Source organism: Trachypithecus francoisi, unplaced genomic scaffold (genome assembly GCF_009764315.1).
Source record: "Trachypithecus francoisi isolate TF-2019V2 unplaced genomic scaffold, Tfra_2.0 Lachesis_group0, whole genome shotgun sequence".
NCBI classification, from domain to species: domain Eukaryota; kingdom Metazoa; phylum Chordata; class Mammalia; order Primates; family Cercopithecidae; genus Trachypithecus; species Trachypithecus francoisi.
The window spans coordinates 55,618,477-55,635,931 of NW_022681453.1; the positions used below are offsets into that span (position 1 = coordinate 55,618,477).

Below are 17,455 nucleotides of genomic sequence, written 5' to 3' on the forward strand. Positions count from 1 at the left end.
CTCCATCTCAAAAATAAAAAATAAATAAAGATGTAGAGTTCCTGAAATGCTTATACACTGCTGGTAGAAGAGTAAGATGTTATAACCACTTTGGAAAACAGTTGTGCAGTTTCTTAAAAAGTTAAACATACCCAATAATCCAGCAATTCTACTCCTAAGTATTTACCCAAAAGAAATGACCACATATGTCCACAAAAGGCTTGCATAAAAATATTCAGAGATCGTACAACGAAGTGTACATCTTAAAATGGTTAAAATCATACGTTTTATGTTATATATATGCTTGACCACAGTAAACAATTCTGAGCAACTTCATTCATTACAGTTCAAAACCGGAAACTTAAAACATCATCCATCAAGTTTAGAAGAGATAAGCAAATCGTGGTATACTCATAAGACGACAATGCCAAAGAACAAACTACTCCAGCAGTATGCATGAATCTCAGAAACACTATGTTCGGCACAAGAAGCTGGATCCAAATTACTTTACATGACGTTCAAGACCAGGCCAACCTAATCTATGACTACAGAAGCCAAAACATTGGTTCTCTTTGGGGGATTGCGTAATGACTGGTAAGGAAGTTCGAGGAGGCTCAGGGGTGATAAGAATGTTCTCCCTCTTGATCTGGGTAGTCAGCCCAAATCAAAAAGACTGTTAACAATAAATACAGAATAATGGAGGCCACAGTTTAGACAGCCTAAGGTCAACCACTCATAACCAAAACTTAAGTCATCCTGATTTCCCCAAACACTAAACCTAAATATAAAAGAAACACAAATCTGAGTTTTTTTGTCCTTATCAGTAGATAAGGACAAAAATAAGGTTTGATAAGGATCAAACCCATCAGCTAACAACAAATCAGCTTGAACAGCTGTCTGACTTCAGGATATATACATAACAGCCATTCACGAAAAAGGTCAAATCATTCCTCCTTTATGCTCTAAACTGCACTGTAACTGCTGTAAAACTGAGACTGTGACATTTTTGGGTTTGAGGTCTCCCAGTCCATGAACTCTCCTCTTGTACGTATGGGAAACACTTAAAAATCTAACTTGATCTAATTTTATGTTTGACAAAACATAGGGGAAAAAAATTCATGAAGCTATACCCTTAGGAGTTCATCATAATTAATTATGCCTCAACAAAAATAAAGGAAGAAAACAGAACAGGTGGAAAACCCCAGTCCATTATTCCAGTTAAGCCCAAGGTTTGCATTTCATCTAGCCCTCGCTAAGTACTCCACTATCATGAGGTCAGAGCTCATAATCAGAAATCCCCCTTGGAGTGCTGTAGTGTCTGTCCTGTTCAGGGCAGCATTAGGTCTGACCAGAGAATTTTCAGAACATACAACGAATCCATCAATTTCTTAAGCCTTTTAAAATTCACTGAACTTGGCCGGGCACAGTGGCTCACACCTGTCATCCCAGCACTTTGGGCAGGCAGATTGCCTGAGGTCAGGAGTTCAAGACCAGTCGAGACAACACCGTGAAATCCCGTCTTACTAAAAATACAAAAATCAGCCGTATGTGGTGGCACACACCTGTAGTCCTAGCTACTTGGGAGGCTGAGGCAGGAGAATGGCTTGAACCCAGGAGGCGGAGGTTGCAAAGAGCCGAGATCGTGCCACTGCACTCCCGCCTGGGTGACACAGCAACACTGTGTCTCAAAAATAAATAAATAAAAATAAAATTCACTGAATTTAAAAATTTTGCATATATTTCATTCCTATTAAGACCCAAGACGAACCATTTAATCTTTCTTTTTAAAAAAGGCTAATAATTCTTCAATAAAAGCTAGTTCCCAGTATAGCGACAAATACAATGGAGTGAGGCAGTCCGACTCTCCGGCCATAGTTAACAGACCAAGGAAAAAAAATCCCACACTAAGATTCCAAAGAAATTTTCTACAGGTTTCCTTAATGTACTTTAAAATCCTTCACAAGACCATGGGGAAAATAAATCATCCTCTCAAATTTATATTCTGAAGTTTGAAAATAAAAGCAGTTCCTTTTCATGTTTGGATATAGTCCCTCTGAACAGTAAATCAGCTAACAGACATCAACCTGGCATAAGACTCTTCATAACCTGTAATTATCTTCTTTATTTACCTGTTGCTCATCTGTCTCCCCTGCTGGAATATACACTCCATAAAGTCAGGGATCTTGCTGTCTGTTTTGCTAGCAGCCATATCCCCAGCATATAAAACAGTTCCTGGCACATAATGGGTATTAAATATTTTCCCATCAGTGATCAGTTCATTTAGCAGACTGTCCAAAGTCAAGTAACCAGAAAGCAAGACGAACAAGGGCAGCTATCTGTAATCAAGCAGCCAACTTCAAAAGTTTTCCTACAGAATCTAAGTCCTAAAGATTTTTTCTTTCTCTCTTCCCCTCTTATTAATATTCCTCCTTTTTCCAGCTGTCTTTCCTGCCTCTAAGAACAGTATTCTAAGAATTAAGAAACTCACTTGTATCACCAACTAGCTGAGTATCCTTGGGCTAGTCACACAATTGCAATGTTTATCTTTAGTGAAAAGACACTAGAGTAGATTCATTCATAAGGTGACAACACTTGCCTGGTGTGAAGAACGAGGAGTTGCAAGACAAAATCCTAGCCCTCCCAGAAATTAGAGTAAGCCAGAGGAGGGAGGCAACACAGCAAGATAAATTCCATGGCAGAAATATGCCAGCATGCCATGAAAATACAAATACCTAATCCCTCCAAGAAGGCAGAGGAGGGCCGGGAGGGGTGGCTCATGCCTGTAATCCCGGCACTTTGGGAGGCCGAGGCGGGCAGATCACGAGGTCAAGAGATCGAGACCATCCTAGTCAACACGGTGAAACCCCATCTCTACTAAAAATACAAAAAATTAGCTGGGCATGGTGGGGGGCACCTGTAGTCCCAGCGACTCAAGCGGCTGAGGCAGGAGAATCGCTTGAACCTGGGAGGCAGAGGTTGCAGTGAGCCAAGATCACACCACTGCACTCCAGCCTGGTAACGGAGCAAGACACTGTCTCAAAAAAATAAAAGAAGAAGAAGAAAAGAAGGCAGCGGAGAGGAGGGTCACTTTCCAGAAGAAGCCCTTCTATTGACGGACTAATAGAAGCCACGAGAAAGGAGCAGGGAGATTTCAGATAGAGGCAGAAAGGCTTACTCGCAGGAAGCAGTTTCACCTTATGTGGACTGCAGGGTGTGAGGGAACATGGAAAGTAAGGCTGAAGAGGTAGGCAATGATATTCTGGTAATATTACAGATGCAAACCTAGAAGGAGATGAGATTAGAGGCAGGGAGCAGTTTAGAGATTATTTTAGCAATTAAGAGGAAAACTAACGGAGACCTAGTAAGAGAGGAGTTCCTAGGACCTCTTCAACCTCTTCTACCCTTTGCCCCTAGGTGACCATGTTCACTCAAAGCTTCAAGTATTCTCTATCCAATATCTCCAGCAGCAGCCTCTCCTGAGCTCTAGGACCATATACCCAATTTTCTAACATTTCTCTCTTCTTCGAAATCTCAAAGAGCCTTCAAACTCAACACAGCCAAAGCTAAGCCTATGATCTCACCCCAGAACCTAGTCCTCTTCCTGTGTTTCCTGTCTCTGCAGATGGCAGCACCACCCATCCGCTTGTACAAGCTGGAAACCTGGGAGGCACCCTTAGTGTCTCCTATGTCCTCTCCCTCATCCGCTGTTCAATCCATCACCAAGCCCTGTCAGGCACCTCCCTAAGGATCTCATACATCTATCCACTGCTCTCCTCTGTGGCCACCGCCAGAATTTGGCTCGCCCCTATCTCTTGCCTAAGCCAGTGCAACAGGTTCACATCCTCTCCTATTACTATTTCATCTCTTATTCCCTTCCAGTCCATTCTCAAACTGCGACAAAAGTTTGTTTTTAGTGCTCATCAGCCTGCACACCCTTTTATGCCCGCCTACTCACCCCCAGAAGCTCCATCAAGCCCCTGTTGATTGGCATTGCTCACCATATGTGCACCAGCACCTTATTCCTGAAGGAATCTTATTCCAGGTTTTTTTTTTTCTTTTGAGACCGAGTCTCACTGTGTTGCCCAGGCCAGAGTGTGGTGGGGAGATCTCGGCTCACTGCAACCTCCGCCTCGCGGGGTTCAAGTGATTCTCCTGCCTCAGTCTCCCAAGCATCTGGGATTACAGGCATGCACCAGCATGCTCGACTAATTTTTATATTTTTAGTAGAGGCGGGGTTTCACCACATTGGCCAGGCTAGTCTCAAACTCCTGAGCTCAGCAATGTGCCTGCCTCAGTCTCCCAAAGTGCTGGGATTACAGGCATGAGCAACCACCCCTGGCCAGGACTCAGTACTTGAGCAAAGGGAGGCAAGAATTTAAGAATTTGGAAAAAGTCAGTACTGCATGGCATAAAGAGATTAAGGTAAAGACTAAAAAAGATTGAACTTGCCACTAGGATATCATTTAGTGACCGTATCTGAAACAAATTCAAATGAGTTGTCAGAGCAGAAATCAGAGGACAGCAGATTAAGAGGGAAAGGGCAGAAAGGGAGCAGAGGTGAGTGGGCCTTCTTCCAAAAACGTGGATGGCAAGGACCATACAGTCTAATGGCTGGAACAAACACAAGATTTAGGGAAGGGTTTGTTTTTGTTTTAAAGTTGGGAGAGACTTGGATAGGAGCACATGATGAAGAGAAAGAAGCAGGAGAGGAAGAGGAGGGTATCAGAACAGAAAGAGATCTGTGAGCACCAACAGAACAAACTGCCTTCATTGCCCCTGAAGGAAGGAACATGAATGGTGATGAATTCAGAAGAGCTTGCAGGCGGGGAAGCAACATGTGGTTCTTTTAGTTTCTCCTTAAAGGAGATGTAGAGCAGATTCTTCCAGCTCTACAAGAAGGTCCTCTCCTACTCACTCTCTCTTTACTGGACAAAATATAGAACCAAATACTATATGTACTGTATCAAACACCAAGAGCGCAATGCTTGATATCCACTGTGAGTTCTGGAACTTTACCTTGTCCCCTACCAGTATCAGCCCTCTTTTATTGGTACGAAGCCTCTAACAGAAAAAAGTCTCCCAGCCTGGTCTCCAGAAACTGGTGGTAACTGCTCCGAATTTCGAATTCAGCAGAGCTGTGCTAGAAAACTGCACATAAGGTTTTATACTGAGAATGACAGCTATTTTCCATTCCCTTTACCCTCTGCTCAGTAGAACTTAAAGCCTGGCACAGCTGCTATTACATATTCCTTAAAAAGTGAACCAGATCATTCTCGTGGGTGATTTTAAGCATTAGCAAAGAGGTCATAACTTTTCAGTAGGAAAATAAAACAAAGGTTCTTTCTGGGGTCAGCCAATAGCTTATCAGTGGCTCATCAGAAAAACAATAGTTTAAAAAGACTTGCCTAGTAAGAAGGGAAGAAAATGGAAAAAAAAAAAAAAAAAAAAACAGCTGACATTAAACTAAAATTTTAAATTAATCTCTTGTCACTGTAATAGTAGTGTGCCACATAATGGAAGATGCGTTTATTTTCAAAGGGGAAAATGTCCAGAAACTTGCACTCATCCATCACTCTGTTAACTGTTATCAGGGAAGAAGTATAGAGTCTTCCAGCTGGATTATGGGTAAACAACTTTGCTAAATTGCTTGGCAGAGCACATCTGCATCAAACCATTAAAGTCTGGAATTCACTCTATTAAAATCAAATCATTAGCCAAGAAGAATTAACAGTCAACTATTTTCATGCAAAACAGATATAAAATAAAAATCAAGAGCAATACATGAGTAATTCTTTTTCATTCACAATTTTAGATGGTGCATAATGCAGAGTATTGTTTCAGAAACGAGCTGCTCTGTAACAGCCATGTCTATACAATATAGGGTACTGTTTGGATACTGGAGCAATTTAAGCTTTTTCTATGTCCAAAAGTCCCTGGATTAAGATCCAAAGAAACCTGGCTCAGCAACAAAGTTGACTTGTAACACGTCTCAGCCTTTAAGCAAATTGCTTATTAATGCAGAAAGAAAGTTGCTGTTCAGACCGTAAGTAAGCTATCTATCTCCAGAAGTGTCCCCCATGTTGCAGTCTCCAAAACTGTGCAGAATTTTCTCCTAATTTTCCATTACACCATGGATGGTGGGAGGGCTTCAACAGGTGGTGAAGAATGTGAACAAAACACTAACTGAAAAAAAAAAGTTCTTCCCAAAGTATCACCAACTCTGTTTAATAAACAGTGGAGCTGCAGATGAATGAGAAGGGAGGCTGGGACATATATTATCTGTATATAATGTCTGTATATCCCACAGCCAAGAGTTTTCACACTTGAAGAGATACTGGCTTCACATGGAAAAAACAAAACCTCGCAGGATGTGTGTACTACTACTACTTTAAAAGATCTCACAAAAAAAGATACAAAAGAAGGCATACAGGAATCCCATTATACAGGGTTAAAAAAAAAAAAACAAGCTAGAATTTGTTTAGAATTATACACATGGTAGTAAAGGTATAAAGAAAAGCAAGGTACAATTGTGGTGATCTCTTGGGGTTGGGAGGGATCTGATCAAAAGATAATACCTGGAAGGGGCAATTCATTATTTCTTGACCTGGCCATCATCACCAGGTTGTTCATTTCTCTAAACATAAAAAACACATTTTTATGCACTTTTCTGTATGTATATTTCGTTATAAAACATGATGAGAGATCAATCCCTAATACATTCCTTAGTAGAGTATAGGCATTCCATAAATGTTTAATAACAGAATGGATCTGGGATAACAAAATGGTACTAGTACTAAGTTTTCTGTAATCACTTGCTAAATATATTTCAGTTTGTCATGTTTACAGACTTTGCAAACAAAAGAGTGAAATGTTAAGAGTTTGGAAAGACCCTATGCATAGCAACACATTAAAGAGGACTTTTAACAGGTTTTCTATTTTATTTAGAGTAAATAAACATTCTTTCAACTAGTCATGATTCACATGGATAGGATTAAAACATATTCTATACATACCTTGAAATTAAAACAATCTACAGAATTAAAAAAAATGCAAAAAAAGGCAAGATAGCAAAGCAACGTGACAAAAATAATTCCTTCAAACTTACAGAACATGTAACATTCAGAAAGGAAAAAAGAGAGCAAATGAAGAAAGCAATATCATTTTCAGGCCCTGCTTTTAAGAATAAGCAGTCATGGTTAGGATTTTGTTGAGAAGTCAGGGGGTGGACAATGACACATGAGTTCATTAAAAAATAAAAGATGGAGAGAAACCTGTTTTAGACTACAAATGTATTGCAGAGTAAGTCTTAAAAAATAGTTGCCATGAGCTTAAATGTGCAATAATAAATACCACTAAATAGAAACTGCCACTGAATAAACGTCAGATACTTTGAGATGACAAAGATCGCCAGAAACATTCCCTGGTCCAACTGTTTTTATATATTTGTGTACACGCATAAGTGCTAAATCTGGATCTAATTTCTTCCTGAAAAAATCCAGTTTTCTGCAACATCCTCACAGGGAGAACTAAACTATATTGAGAAATTTGGAATCTCCTCACTTGCCAAGGAGGACTGCTTTCTATCTTTACCGCATGTTTTAAAAAATCTTCACAGCAACACATCCGGGCACCCTAGGAATACAAGGCCACACAGACAATAGGGAAGGAAGGAAGGAGGGAGGAAGACAAACCTGGCCTCCAGAAGGAGCCAAGTGTAGGCTCCAAGAGATAAACAGCCAAGTACAATAATCTTTCAAGAAGGGGGTTGAGAAACAAGGGTGGGAGCTGGAAGGAAGGAGGGTATAATCACATCTTACTTCACAAACTGTAATTAGGAGAAAGACAGCAGCCATGCCAGCTCTCTCACAGAGCTCCTGGGCTCACCTGGGCATGTTTTACTACTCAAGCTCCTCTTAGTTTCTTTCTCTCTCTGTCTCCCTCTTCCTCCCTATCCCCCACCTGCCCCCACTGCCTATCCTTTCCTGCAAGTAAAAAGCTAAAGTAAAATGACTTTCCACAGCAAAACAGTTACAGATGTTCTACCTCAGAACACATCCCAGATCAAGAGCTCGTCACTTGATATGCAGGGCTGGGGACCAGGAGAGGGTATGAAATGGCCCTGTGCTGTGGCCTTTTCACCTACCCAAGCCTCCTAAGTTTCCTGATGCCTGAGCTCATTAGACAAAGAACAATGAAGCCAGGACTCCACTCAACCACTGGTGGTTAGACTGGCGGACACCAAAAGATCACAGGGTCTCAGTGAACTCAGCAACTCTCCAGTGTGCGTCTTCCCTTCCATTCCAGAAAATTAACTTAAAAGTTGCCTGTGATGAAACAAGGAATAACTGTGTTTAAAACAATGAAACGTTCTAAAACGTGAAGTCGGAATAATTCGCTCTTAAGCTTTGAGAGGATCACAAATGCAATGTATTCCTACTTTCTCCCAATATAAATCACGCTATTAAATTAAAAGGAGAGAATTCTTCCACCAAATTACAGACTAATGGCTCTTAACCCATAATTAAAGTATTGCTACCAGCAGTGTAAGGCCCCAGCCAGCCAGGGCGCGTTTGGCAGGCCCAGGTCTCAGCCCCAGGATGATGTCAGTGCAGCGACAGCCATCTTGAGGAAAGCCGGTAGTCTAACCTGTCCCTCTCCCTGTCCCTGCTCCCTGGGGACTGGCTCTGGGGCTGGCATCCACGCAGGCCTCCTCCTCTGCACAGGCAGACAAAAGGAAAGCAAGACCAGTGCCAGAGCAGCACAAGGAGCACCTTCCAGCGAGCCTGCTCACTCAGAGGTGTCTCACCTACCCTTTCCCCAACATCACAACAGCCTGGGAATTTGGACCAGCAACTGGCTTCAGAGCAAGGAGAAGTGGGAGAGGCTCGACTGTGCACTGTAATCCAGGGTGTTATCCTCGTGTTAGGCTGTGAGGGCACCCAGGACAGGGCATGACCCTAACATCACAGAGCTAATGAGGAGATAAGACATGAAATAAGCCGGGCGCAGTGGCTCACGCCTGTAATCCTAGCACTTTGGAAGGCCAAGGCAGGCAGATCACCTGAGGTCAGGAGTTTGAGACCAGCCTGGCCAACATGGTGAAACCCCGTCTCTACTAAAAATACAAAAATTGTCTGGTCATGGTGCAGGGCACCTGTAATCCCAGCTACTAGGGAGGCTGAGGCAGGAGAATCACTAGAACCCGGGAGGCAGAGGTTGCAATGAGTGGAGATGGCGCCACTGCACTCTAGTCTGGGCAACAGAGCAAGACTCTGTCTCAAAAAAAAGACATGAAATAATTCTGGAGAGGCAGTACGGCATAGGAGATTCATAGAAGAGTCAAAACTCAATTCATTCCTGCCACAAACTTTCTAAATAAACTTTCTGAAAAAGAGTTTACCTCTCTGAGCCTCACTTTCCTTGGTGAAAACAAGGCAAAGGTATTAGATGATGTCTGAGGCCCTGGATAGCGCTGCAATAATTAGATAATTAGAGAATACAAGGCAGTATATAATCAAGTGTTAAATTATACAGTAGCAACTACAGCTGCCATTGAGAGATTGCACTGATTGTTTTTGAGTCAGCCTTCATTCTAAACCACTTCCTGAGAGCCCACTCAGACCCTGTGCCAGGATTCAGGGATGCAATGGTCACCAAGAGAGAATGCTTTGCCTTCATGAAGCTTTCACCAGTCCAGCAAGGTATTCTCAGGTGTTCAGAGGAGGGAAAAAAAATGAGGGCTGGGGTTGGCCTAAGACCTTTTCATGGAGACAGAGGCAAAACTGGGCTTCAAGTGGGTATCATTGGAGTATTCAGTGGAGTGATGAATGATGCAGTGGTTAATTGCTGAGTATGGTAGTAATAAGCCATGAGGTTCTGAACGCATTAGCACAAGCACAGTTCTGCTAATCTGCTCATCATTAGTGAAGGTAATTAGCTCCCAGAAGTTAGCCAGACTTCGATTCTTCCGGCCCTCTGCCTAACTTCTCCTTCTCCCACCCCAAACCTGCTAATTGTGGTTAACTTTTTCCCTTTATTCTCTTTTCAATTATTCTTGCAGACAACTATGGTGGAGGACAGGAGCCAGGAAGCAGTTACCAAGGAGGGAGTCCACATCTAAGCAATATGGAGTCAGTCAGGAAGGAAGACCTTGTATGCTATAAGGTAAACAGCTAAAAAGATCTATTTGCATATTAAGTCACAAGAGAGATTTAAGAAAGATGGCACAGGCTGAGCGCAGTGGCTCACGCCTGTAATTCCAGCACTTTGGGAGGCTGAGGCGGGCGGATTACCTGAGGTCAGGAGTTCGAAACCAGCCTGGCCAACATGGTGAAACCCATCTTTACTAAAAATACAAAAATGGGCCAGGCGTGGTGGCGTGCACCTGTAATCCCAGCTACTCAGGAGGCTGAGGCAGGAGAATCGCTTGAACCCGGGAGGCAGAGGTTGCAGTGAGCCGAGATCGCGCCACCGCACTCCAGCCTGGGGGACAAATGTGAGACTTCGTCTCAAAAAAAAAAAAACAAAAAACCAGACACATGGTTTATTTATGAGTAAAGCTGTGTCTTATACAACTAAGGAATATGGTATAATTTAGCTGGTAAGAATAATTTACCATCCGCATCTTAATTTTTAAAACTAAAACGTCAAAAAATTAATTTGTCCCTTATTCTTAAGGGGCATGAAACTTGACTGTGCCCTAAATGAAATCAAATGTTGCCTACCAACAGTACATTCCATTTTCCAAACAACTTCCCTGGAATGCTGGGGAGCTAATATGTTTAAAACGAATATTCTCCAAGTCCAAGTGCTGGATTTAAAAGAACCATAATCTTTCCAACTTTTCTTACGAAAAAATCCCCTGTATGATTTATGCCCATCTTCAAAATACCCTCGAGTTCAGACCAGATGTGTGCAGTGTTTACACTGAGAAAACCACTAGGACATCAACAATTCACTATAAACACCACTCAAATTTTGCTGTGCTTTCCTTCATTTCCTCTGCATTTATTCTGGTGTTAAAATAATGTTAACTCTCATAATAAGGAAAATCGGAGCAGATGTTTAAACCAAACAGACTTTAGTCCATTATCCCATATAGCTACTCAACTTTCAAAATCAAAGTTTCTTCCTCCCAAATACCGAGGGAGAAGAGAAGAGAAGAGCACTGTAGTTTCCTGTGTGTTGCGTGCTACACAACAACTCGTCCTGGGCTCGCTGTCCATAAGCTGGTCCTCACCAATCGGAGACAGGAAAAATTAATCTGGTATCTGGTATCAATTTCCCTACTATCTTATATTTCTCTCTTAGGCCATTATGTTTTGTTTTTAAAATATCATATTACTTGTTGGCAAAGACAATACAACAGAAATTGCCTCAAAAGTTTTTCTTTCTTGTTGGGGGAAGTGGGGGATGGTTAAAAAAAACAACAAAAACAAAACCCTGACTGCAATGTGTGAATGTCACAGGAAACAAGCCCAGCAATGGCTGCTTATGGCTTTCTAAAGTCGTCTACCTTTTTAAAGTGAGTTCAGACGCAAGATGTTACTTAATACATCAGATGCAAAGAAAGCAATTCACCAAAATTCTCATAGCAAGAACTAGTAGGAGTAAAGAAAAACAAATACCCTTTTTAAGAAATGTTAAATATGAGATCCTTATCCATAGTTTTAAAAAACAACGCGAATGAGGGTTTTTTTTTCCCTTGAAGGGGAAAAATATTCTTGAAAGGGTAAGTTTTCAACTGATTAGGAAACAGGCCTTAAGTTTTTAGACTAAAAATTACAAGTGAATTACCCTCCCAAGTTTTTGTAGCTGTTTTCTTTTTCAAGAGAAATGTCCCGTGTATTATTGGAGAAAAAATGGAAACTGCTTCTGCTGAATGAGAAAGAGAAGAGTCCCGGATGTGTGTGTGGTTACAACAAAAAATACACTTCCTGCCAGGCCGAACTCCCCCGGAGATGCCTCTCCGCGGCAGACCCAGGCCATTGCCACTTTTTCAAATCGCACGTAGAGGATGTTCCAACCGCTTAAGAAATAGATTTTTCTCTTACTGCTACCAGAGACAGCTTGAAATACAAAAGAGTGGGGGAAGCACCTCGCGGGCAGGAGGAGGTAATAAATAAGAATTGAGCGCGGCTTTCTCTTTTTCAGGGCAGGCTGGGGGGGTCGGGGTGTTGTGTAATCGCTCCCACAGGGAGCAGAGCGCGAGGAACACCCCCCAATGTCAGAGCTCCCCGGGCTGCACAGGAAGCGCCAGCGAGACAAAGAGCCGGCCTGTGCTCGCTGACACGGTGCCCTTCCAGCCCCACGCGGGACAGCGACATTCTCCGCTGTTTGGGACACTCACTCGCGAGCACAGAAACTCGCTGTAACTTTGGCTCCCCCTCCGTGAGCTGCTGTGGCCCACAACGGGGTACAGTAGACGGTGCAATCCTTACCAGCCCCTCCCCCAAACAGTGGCTCAACTTTTACCGGCGTTCTACAAGTCCTTCCCCTAAAGACAATATTAACGGAAATCAAAAAAACATACATTTTAAAGAATTAAAAATGTAAGGCGCGAGTACGTTGCAAGCATAAAACAAACTTTGAAGGGTTTCTACTTCACCGCCTCCCCGTCCAGCCCCCCACCGCAGCCTGCGATCCGAACACACTCGGTGCCGAACCGAACCTAAGAGACGCCGGCCTTTCAAGCGCCCTACAGCCCCGAGAAGGACAGCAGGCGCTTAGAAGGCAGGCACCCAGCACACTGAGGAGGAGTGGCCGAGACGAGCAACGGGCAGTAATTCTACAGCAGGACATCTACCTTCATAGCACAGAATGCCGATATTGTTGTTCATCTTGTCCAAGTACTGATAGTTCAACAGGTCCATCTTCATAAATAGCATTTATTGGGCTAGCAAAGAAAACCAGCTCTTTGCTTTCGCCCCAAAAGAGTTAAGTTTCAAAAATGAATTGTTGCTGAGTAGCTCCTGGCTCTTCAACTTCACAAAGGCAGAGGCCCAGCCTCAGACTATCAAAACAAAGTATGCAAAAGTTTAAAAAAAAAAAAAACCCCAGGCACAAAAAATCGAGCTCACACGAAACCCTTCAAGGGCTTACTAGTAGACGGTGTATGTACTGTATCCCCGATCGAGTATGAAAACAGCGTTTCAGAAGTCCTTACAAGTCCTTCCTGGAAATGGAAAAGAGTGAAAAAGAGAAAAGCGCAGCCCGTTTCCTAGGACAAAGCGGCGCCGGCCCCGCTCACAGCCCGCTGCAAGCCGGCAGCGCTGACATGCGGGCTATGCTTGGCATGACTCCTATGCGGCCGCTTCCTCTTCCCGCAGGAGGCCGAGCATGCTCACTGCGCCGCGCGGCCGAGGCAGGGAGGGCTTCTGCACAGGATCAGCCTCTCAATGTAGCAAGTGTTGGAAAGAAAGAGAAAGGGGAGGGGGAGAGACTCTAGAGACGGGGCCTTGGCAGAGTGGCTCTTGACAGGAAGCAGCCCGGCCGCTGCAAAACCGTAGGAGGAAAAAAGAAAACCCAGGAAGTTTCTTTTTCAGGAGCTGAGTACAAAGTCAATTCACCATGGAAGCAAACTTCCATGGAATGCAACTTTCGTGAAATTTCACGTTAGGGCTTCAGAAACCCGAAGTGCTAGTGATGCATAAGCCATATATATATATAGTTTCTTTGTTTCTTTTAAAGATTGTTTTATAATGTTCATTTACACTTTAGCTGGATATTTAAATCTCTTATGTTAACGTTACATATAACTTCTTCCATAATCCCTGTAACAACTGAGATGGACAGGGCAGGGAGGGTATCACCCTTTCACAGCAGAGGAAACTGAGGTTCAGATGGATTAAATGACTGTCCCACAGCCCCCAAAATAGTTGACAGAACTACTTTTAAAGTGTTTTTTCCCTCCTAATGTTATAACTTTATTAAAAAAAAAAAAAAAAAAAACAAGGGGGCCGGGTGCAGTGGTTCACACCTGTAACCCCAGTCCAAGCAGGCAGATCACTTGAGGTCAGGAGTTTGAGACCAGCCTGGCCAGCATGGCGAAACCCCGTCTCTACTAAAAATACAAAAATTAGCCTGGCGTGGTAGTGCGCACCTGTAATCCCAGCTATTCAGGAGGCTGAAGTGGGAGAATTGTTTGAACCTGGGAGGAGGAGGCTGCAGTGAGCCAAGATCATGCCACAGCACTCCAGCCTGGGCAACAGTGTGAGACAAGGAGGGGAGAAGAGGTGGAAGAGTGTTTAAGCAAATAAGACTATAATATCAAAAATTGAAAATGTACTTCAAATTATAGAAGGAAAGGGTAAAATTATTTTCATTTGGCATGTATGACACCCACCTGTGTATAAGAAGCTAGTGGCATGCAGCTGTACTCTTTGCTATTGTGAGGACTTGGGGCTTAAACTTTCATTACCCAGTGCCTAGCACAACCAAGTGTAGGTGCTCAGAAACTGTTTACTTAATGAGTGAACCACTGAATGTTCAGTTTTCAGCACATGAAGAATATGTTAACAAAATAGAAAAAAAACCTCTAAACATTTGAATGAATATTCTAAAAATATATTTTTAACATTCTAAAATAATATTTGAATAAATAATTTGAAGGAGTTGTATGTTAAAAATCCAGCAATAGTTGCATTGGATTTATTAGGCATACTCATGGCAAGCTGTTCTAATGAAATCCTATTTGGGAGTCCGGATGCGGTGGCTCATGGCTGAGACGGGCAGATCGCTTGAGGTCAGGAGTTTGAGAACAGCCTGGCCAACATGGTGAAACTCTGTCTCTACTAAAAATATAAAAATTAGCCGGGCGTAGTGGCATGTGCCTGTAATCCCAGCTACTTGGGAGGCTGAGGCAGGAGAATTGCTTGAACCCAGGAGGCAGAGGCTGCAGTGAGCCAAGATTGTGCCACTGCACTCCAGCCTGGGTGACAAAACAAGACTCCATCTCAAAAAAAAAAAACTTATTTGGAAATTCATATGACATCCAAATACTGTTGCCGTCATTGCTCCAACAGTAATCACTGGGGTGACAATCAGGGGAAGTAAGTAAAAGGGGAATCAAGATTTCACAAGCTTTCATTTATAAGACTATTTACTGATGCTATATTACATGTAATAAGCTATAGTAAAAGATATGTATCCTATCAATTGTAATTAAAATACTTAATGGTACTTGGTGGGGAGGGTTTAAGAAAACTTAAAATTCATAACATCCAATATACACAAGATCATTGCACTGAAAACAAACAATATCAGGTATCAGATTTAAATTCAACTGATAGTTTTGGAGTACTCTTACTGTGCTATGTTTTTACATAAATTCTCAATCAGAAAACTTTATCCATCATTAGAATATCCCACATGGGGGAGAGGTGACTGCATATTAGAACCAGGGGGGAGCTTTTAAAAATCTTGATGCTGAGGTTGCATCCCAAACTCATCTGAGGGGGTGGGAACCAGCAGCATTAGATTCTAAAGTCCCAGATGAATCCAATATGCAGTCAAGGTTGAGAACCATTGCTTTCATCTGGGAAGGGAAAAAAACAAAATCCTGCCTTAAGATATTTTGTTTTATTCACTTATTTTGACATGAAGAGTTTTTTTTTTTTTAATAGTGATTTAAGCACATGATTCAAACAATACCATTGTAGAAAATGAATCAAATATTTGGTAACTTCCCTTTAGTGACTCAGCATCATTTACAATAGCAGTTCTCAGGCTCCATTTTCATGGACACTGTCTCACAGCTCTACGTTGACTGTTGTAACATTCCCAGCCAACAGCCACCACGTCTTTCCCGCTGATCCGGGAGGCTAGCATGGTGCTACTCAAGTGTGATCCAGAGGGGTTCGAGCACCAGGTGTTCCTACTCCCCAAAATCTAGATACAGAAACTGAGAATGAACATTTAAAACTTCTGTAGCAATTTGACAGACTAATTTTATGTCTCTCTAATCTTAATATTAGAGCAATTAGAGAGCTATAGTTTTCAGTTATTTTCTAGTTATTGCATTGCATTACATTTTATAAACTATCAGTCTGCAACAAAGTCTTGGGGGAAAATGAAACAAACCTGGTTTCACAGAGAAGCTTGTGCTCCAGAGGGGCCAGCTAAAATAGCCAGCCTCTGCAGGCTGGGAGTGCCTCCTGGACCAACTCTAGGCCTTTCCATCCCAGCCCCGGACAACCTTCACCTTAGTTTCAAGCACACTGGATGACCTGCAGTTAGTTATTCCACAAATCACATCAGTTCGCTTCTCAGTGTGCAAGACGTCTCTTCTTTCCCTGCCTGTCTACTCAGCAAACATCCTCTCTTCCTTGAGACTTGTCAGAAAGCCCCGTCCTGTCCTGTGAAACCTGCCTGGGACCCTGTCCTACCATCTCCTCACACACTACTCCAAGCTATCCTTTTACAGGATAAGTAGTCCTTATCCAAAATACCTGGACCATAAGTGTTTTGGATTTCGGACCTGCTTGGTTTTTGGAATATTTGCGTTATACTTACCAGTTGAGCATCTCTAATTTTAAAGTCTGAAATCTGAAATTCTCCAATATGAGCGTTTCACTTGAATGTTGTGTCAGCACTCAAAACTGTTCAGATTTTGGAGCATTTTTCATTTCAGATTTTTGGATTAGGATGCTCAACCCGCCCCTTATATGTGCTTCGTTCCTAGCCAAGTCTAGACCTTCGGAGCAAGGACTATGCCTTCCTCACCTTTTCAAGGTCAGTCTGGCAGAGAAGCCTGGCACATGGTAGGCCATCAAAAAATACCAGCTGAATAAAATCAGTAAACATCTAAAAGATTCTTCATTTCCCCATCCCTACTTCCAGCACACACTGGATTATCTTACTCGATGTCATTAGGTGGCTGTCAACATCTCGGAGACCACAGGTCATTGCCTTTAAGAAACACCATGTAGATTCTGATTGTACTTCAGGGTACAATCAACTCATCCATTTAAAAAAAAAAAAAAACCCAAATACTAAAAAATATCAGTCCTTCTCAGATTCATTCATAGGCTAATATATTTAGAATTAAAGTACCAACAGGATAGTTTTGTAGGGAATTGGAAATATGGGTCTAAATTTTATCCACACACACAAATGAGATGGGAAAAGCTATTTCTTTTTTTAAGAATGAATACGTTTGATCTACCAAATATTTAAAACATAAAGCAAAGAACATTTTTGGAGTGTTACTGGGTACAGACTAGGTAGGACCAGACAGATACTGTGTATATAGGAATCAGAAATCCAGGCCAATGGGGAAGAAGTGGGTTACAAAACAAGCATTACTGAGAAAAGAACCCAAATAGCACTTTGCCTTATACTGTACATCAAAATAAATCCCAAATGTTTTAAAGATGATTTAGATGCTTTTAAAGTAAGGTTTTTGCTGCAAAAACTTACAAAACTATAAGGATATGTTCACACTATCTGATTTGGAATAGGAAAACATTTGCTAAGC

The 17,455-nt window shown here is 42.2% G+C and overlaps 1 protein-coding gene across 3 annotated transcripts in view; it reads right to left on the reverse strand.

The window, feature by feature from the left end:
* The window catches only part of VGLL4 (vestigial like family member 4), a 167,784-nt gene that overhangs the window by 73,938 nt on the left and 76,391 nt on the right, over nt 1-17,455 (reverse strand). Inside the window, exon 1 of one of the 3 annotated variants that reach the window (XM_033210697.1) lies at nt 12,785-13,653. The exons of the other annotated variants lie outside the window; for them this stretch is intronic. Coding sequence (XP_033066588.1) covers nt 12,785-12,866 — 82 coding nt within the window. The 5' untranslated portion in view covers nt 12,867-13,653. Of the gene's footprint in view, nt 1-12,784; nt 13,654-17,455 lie in introns of those variants that run through there. 3 annotated transcript variants of the gene reach the window in all.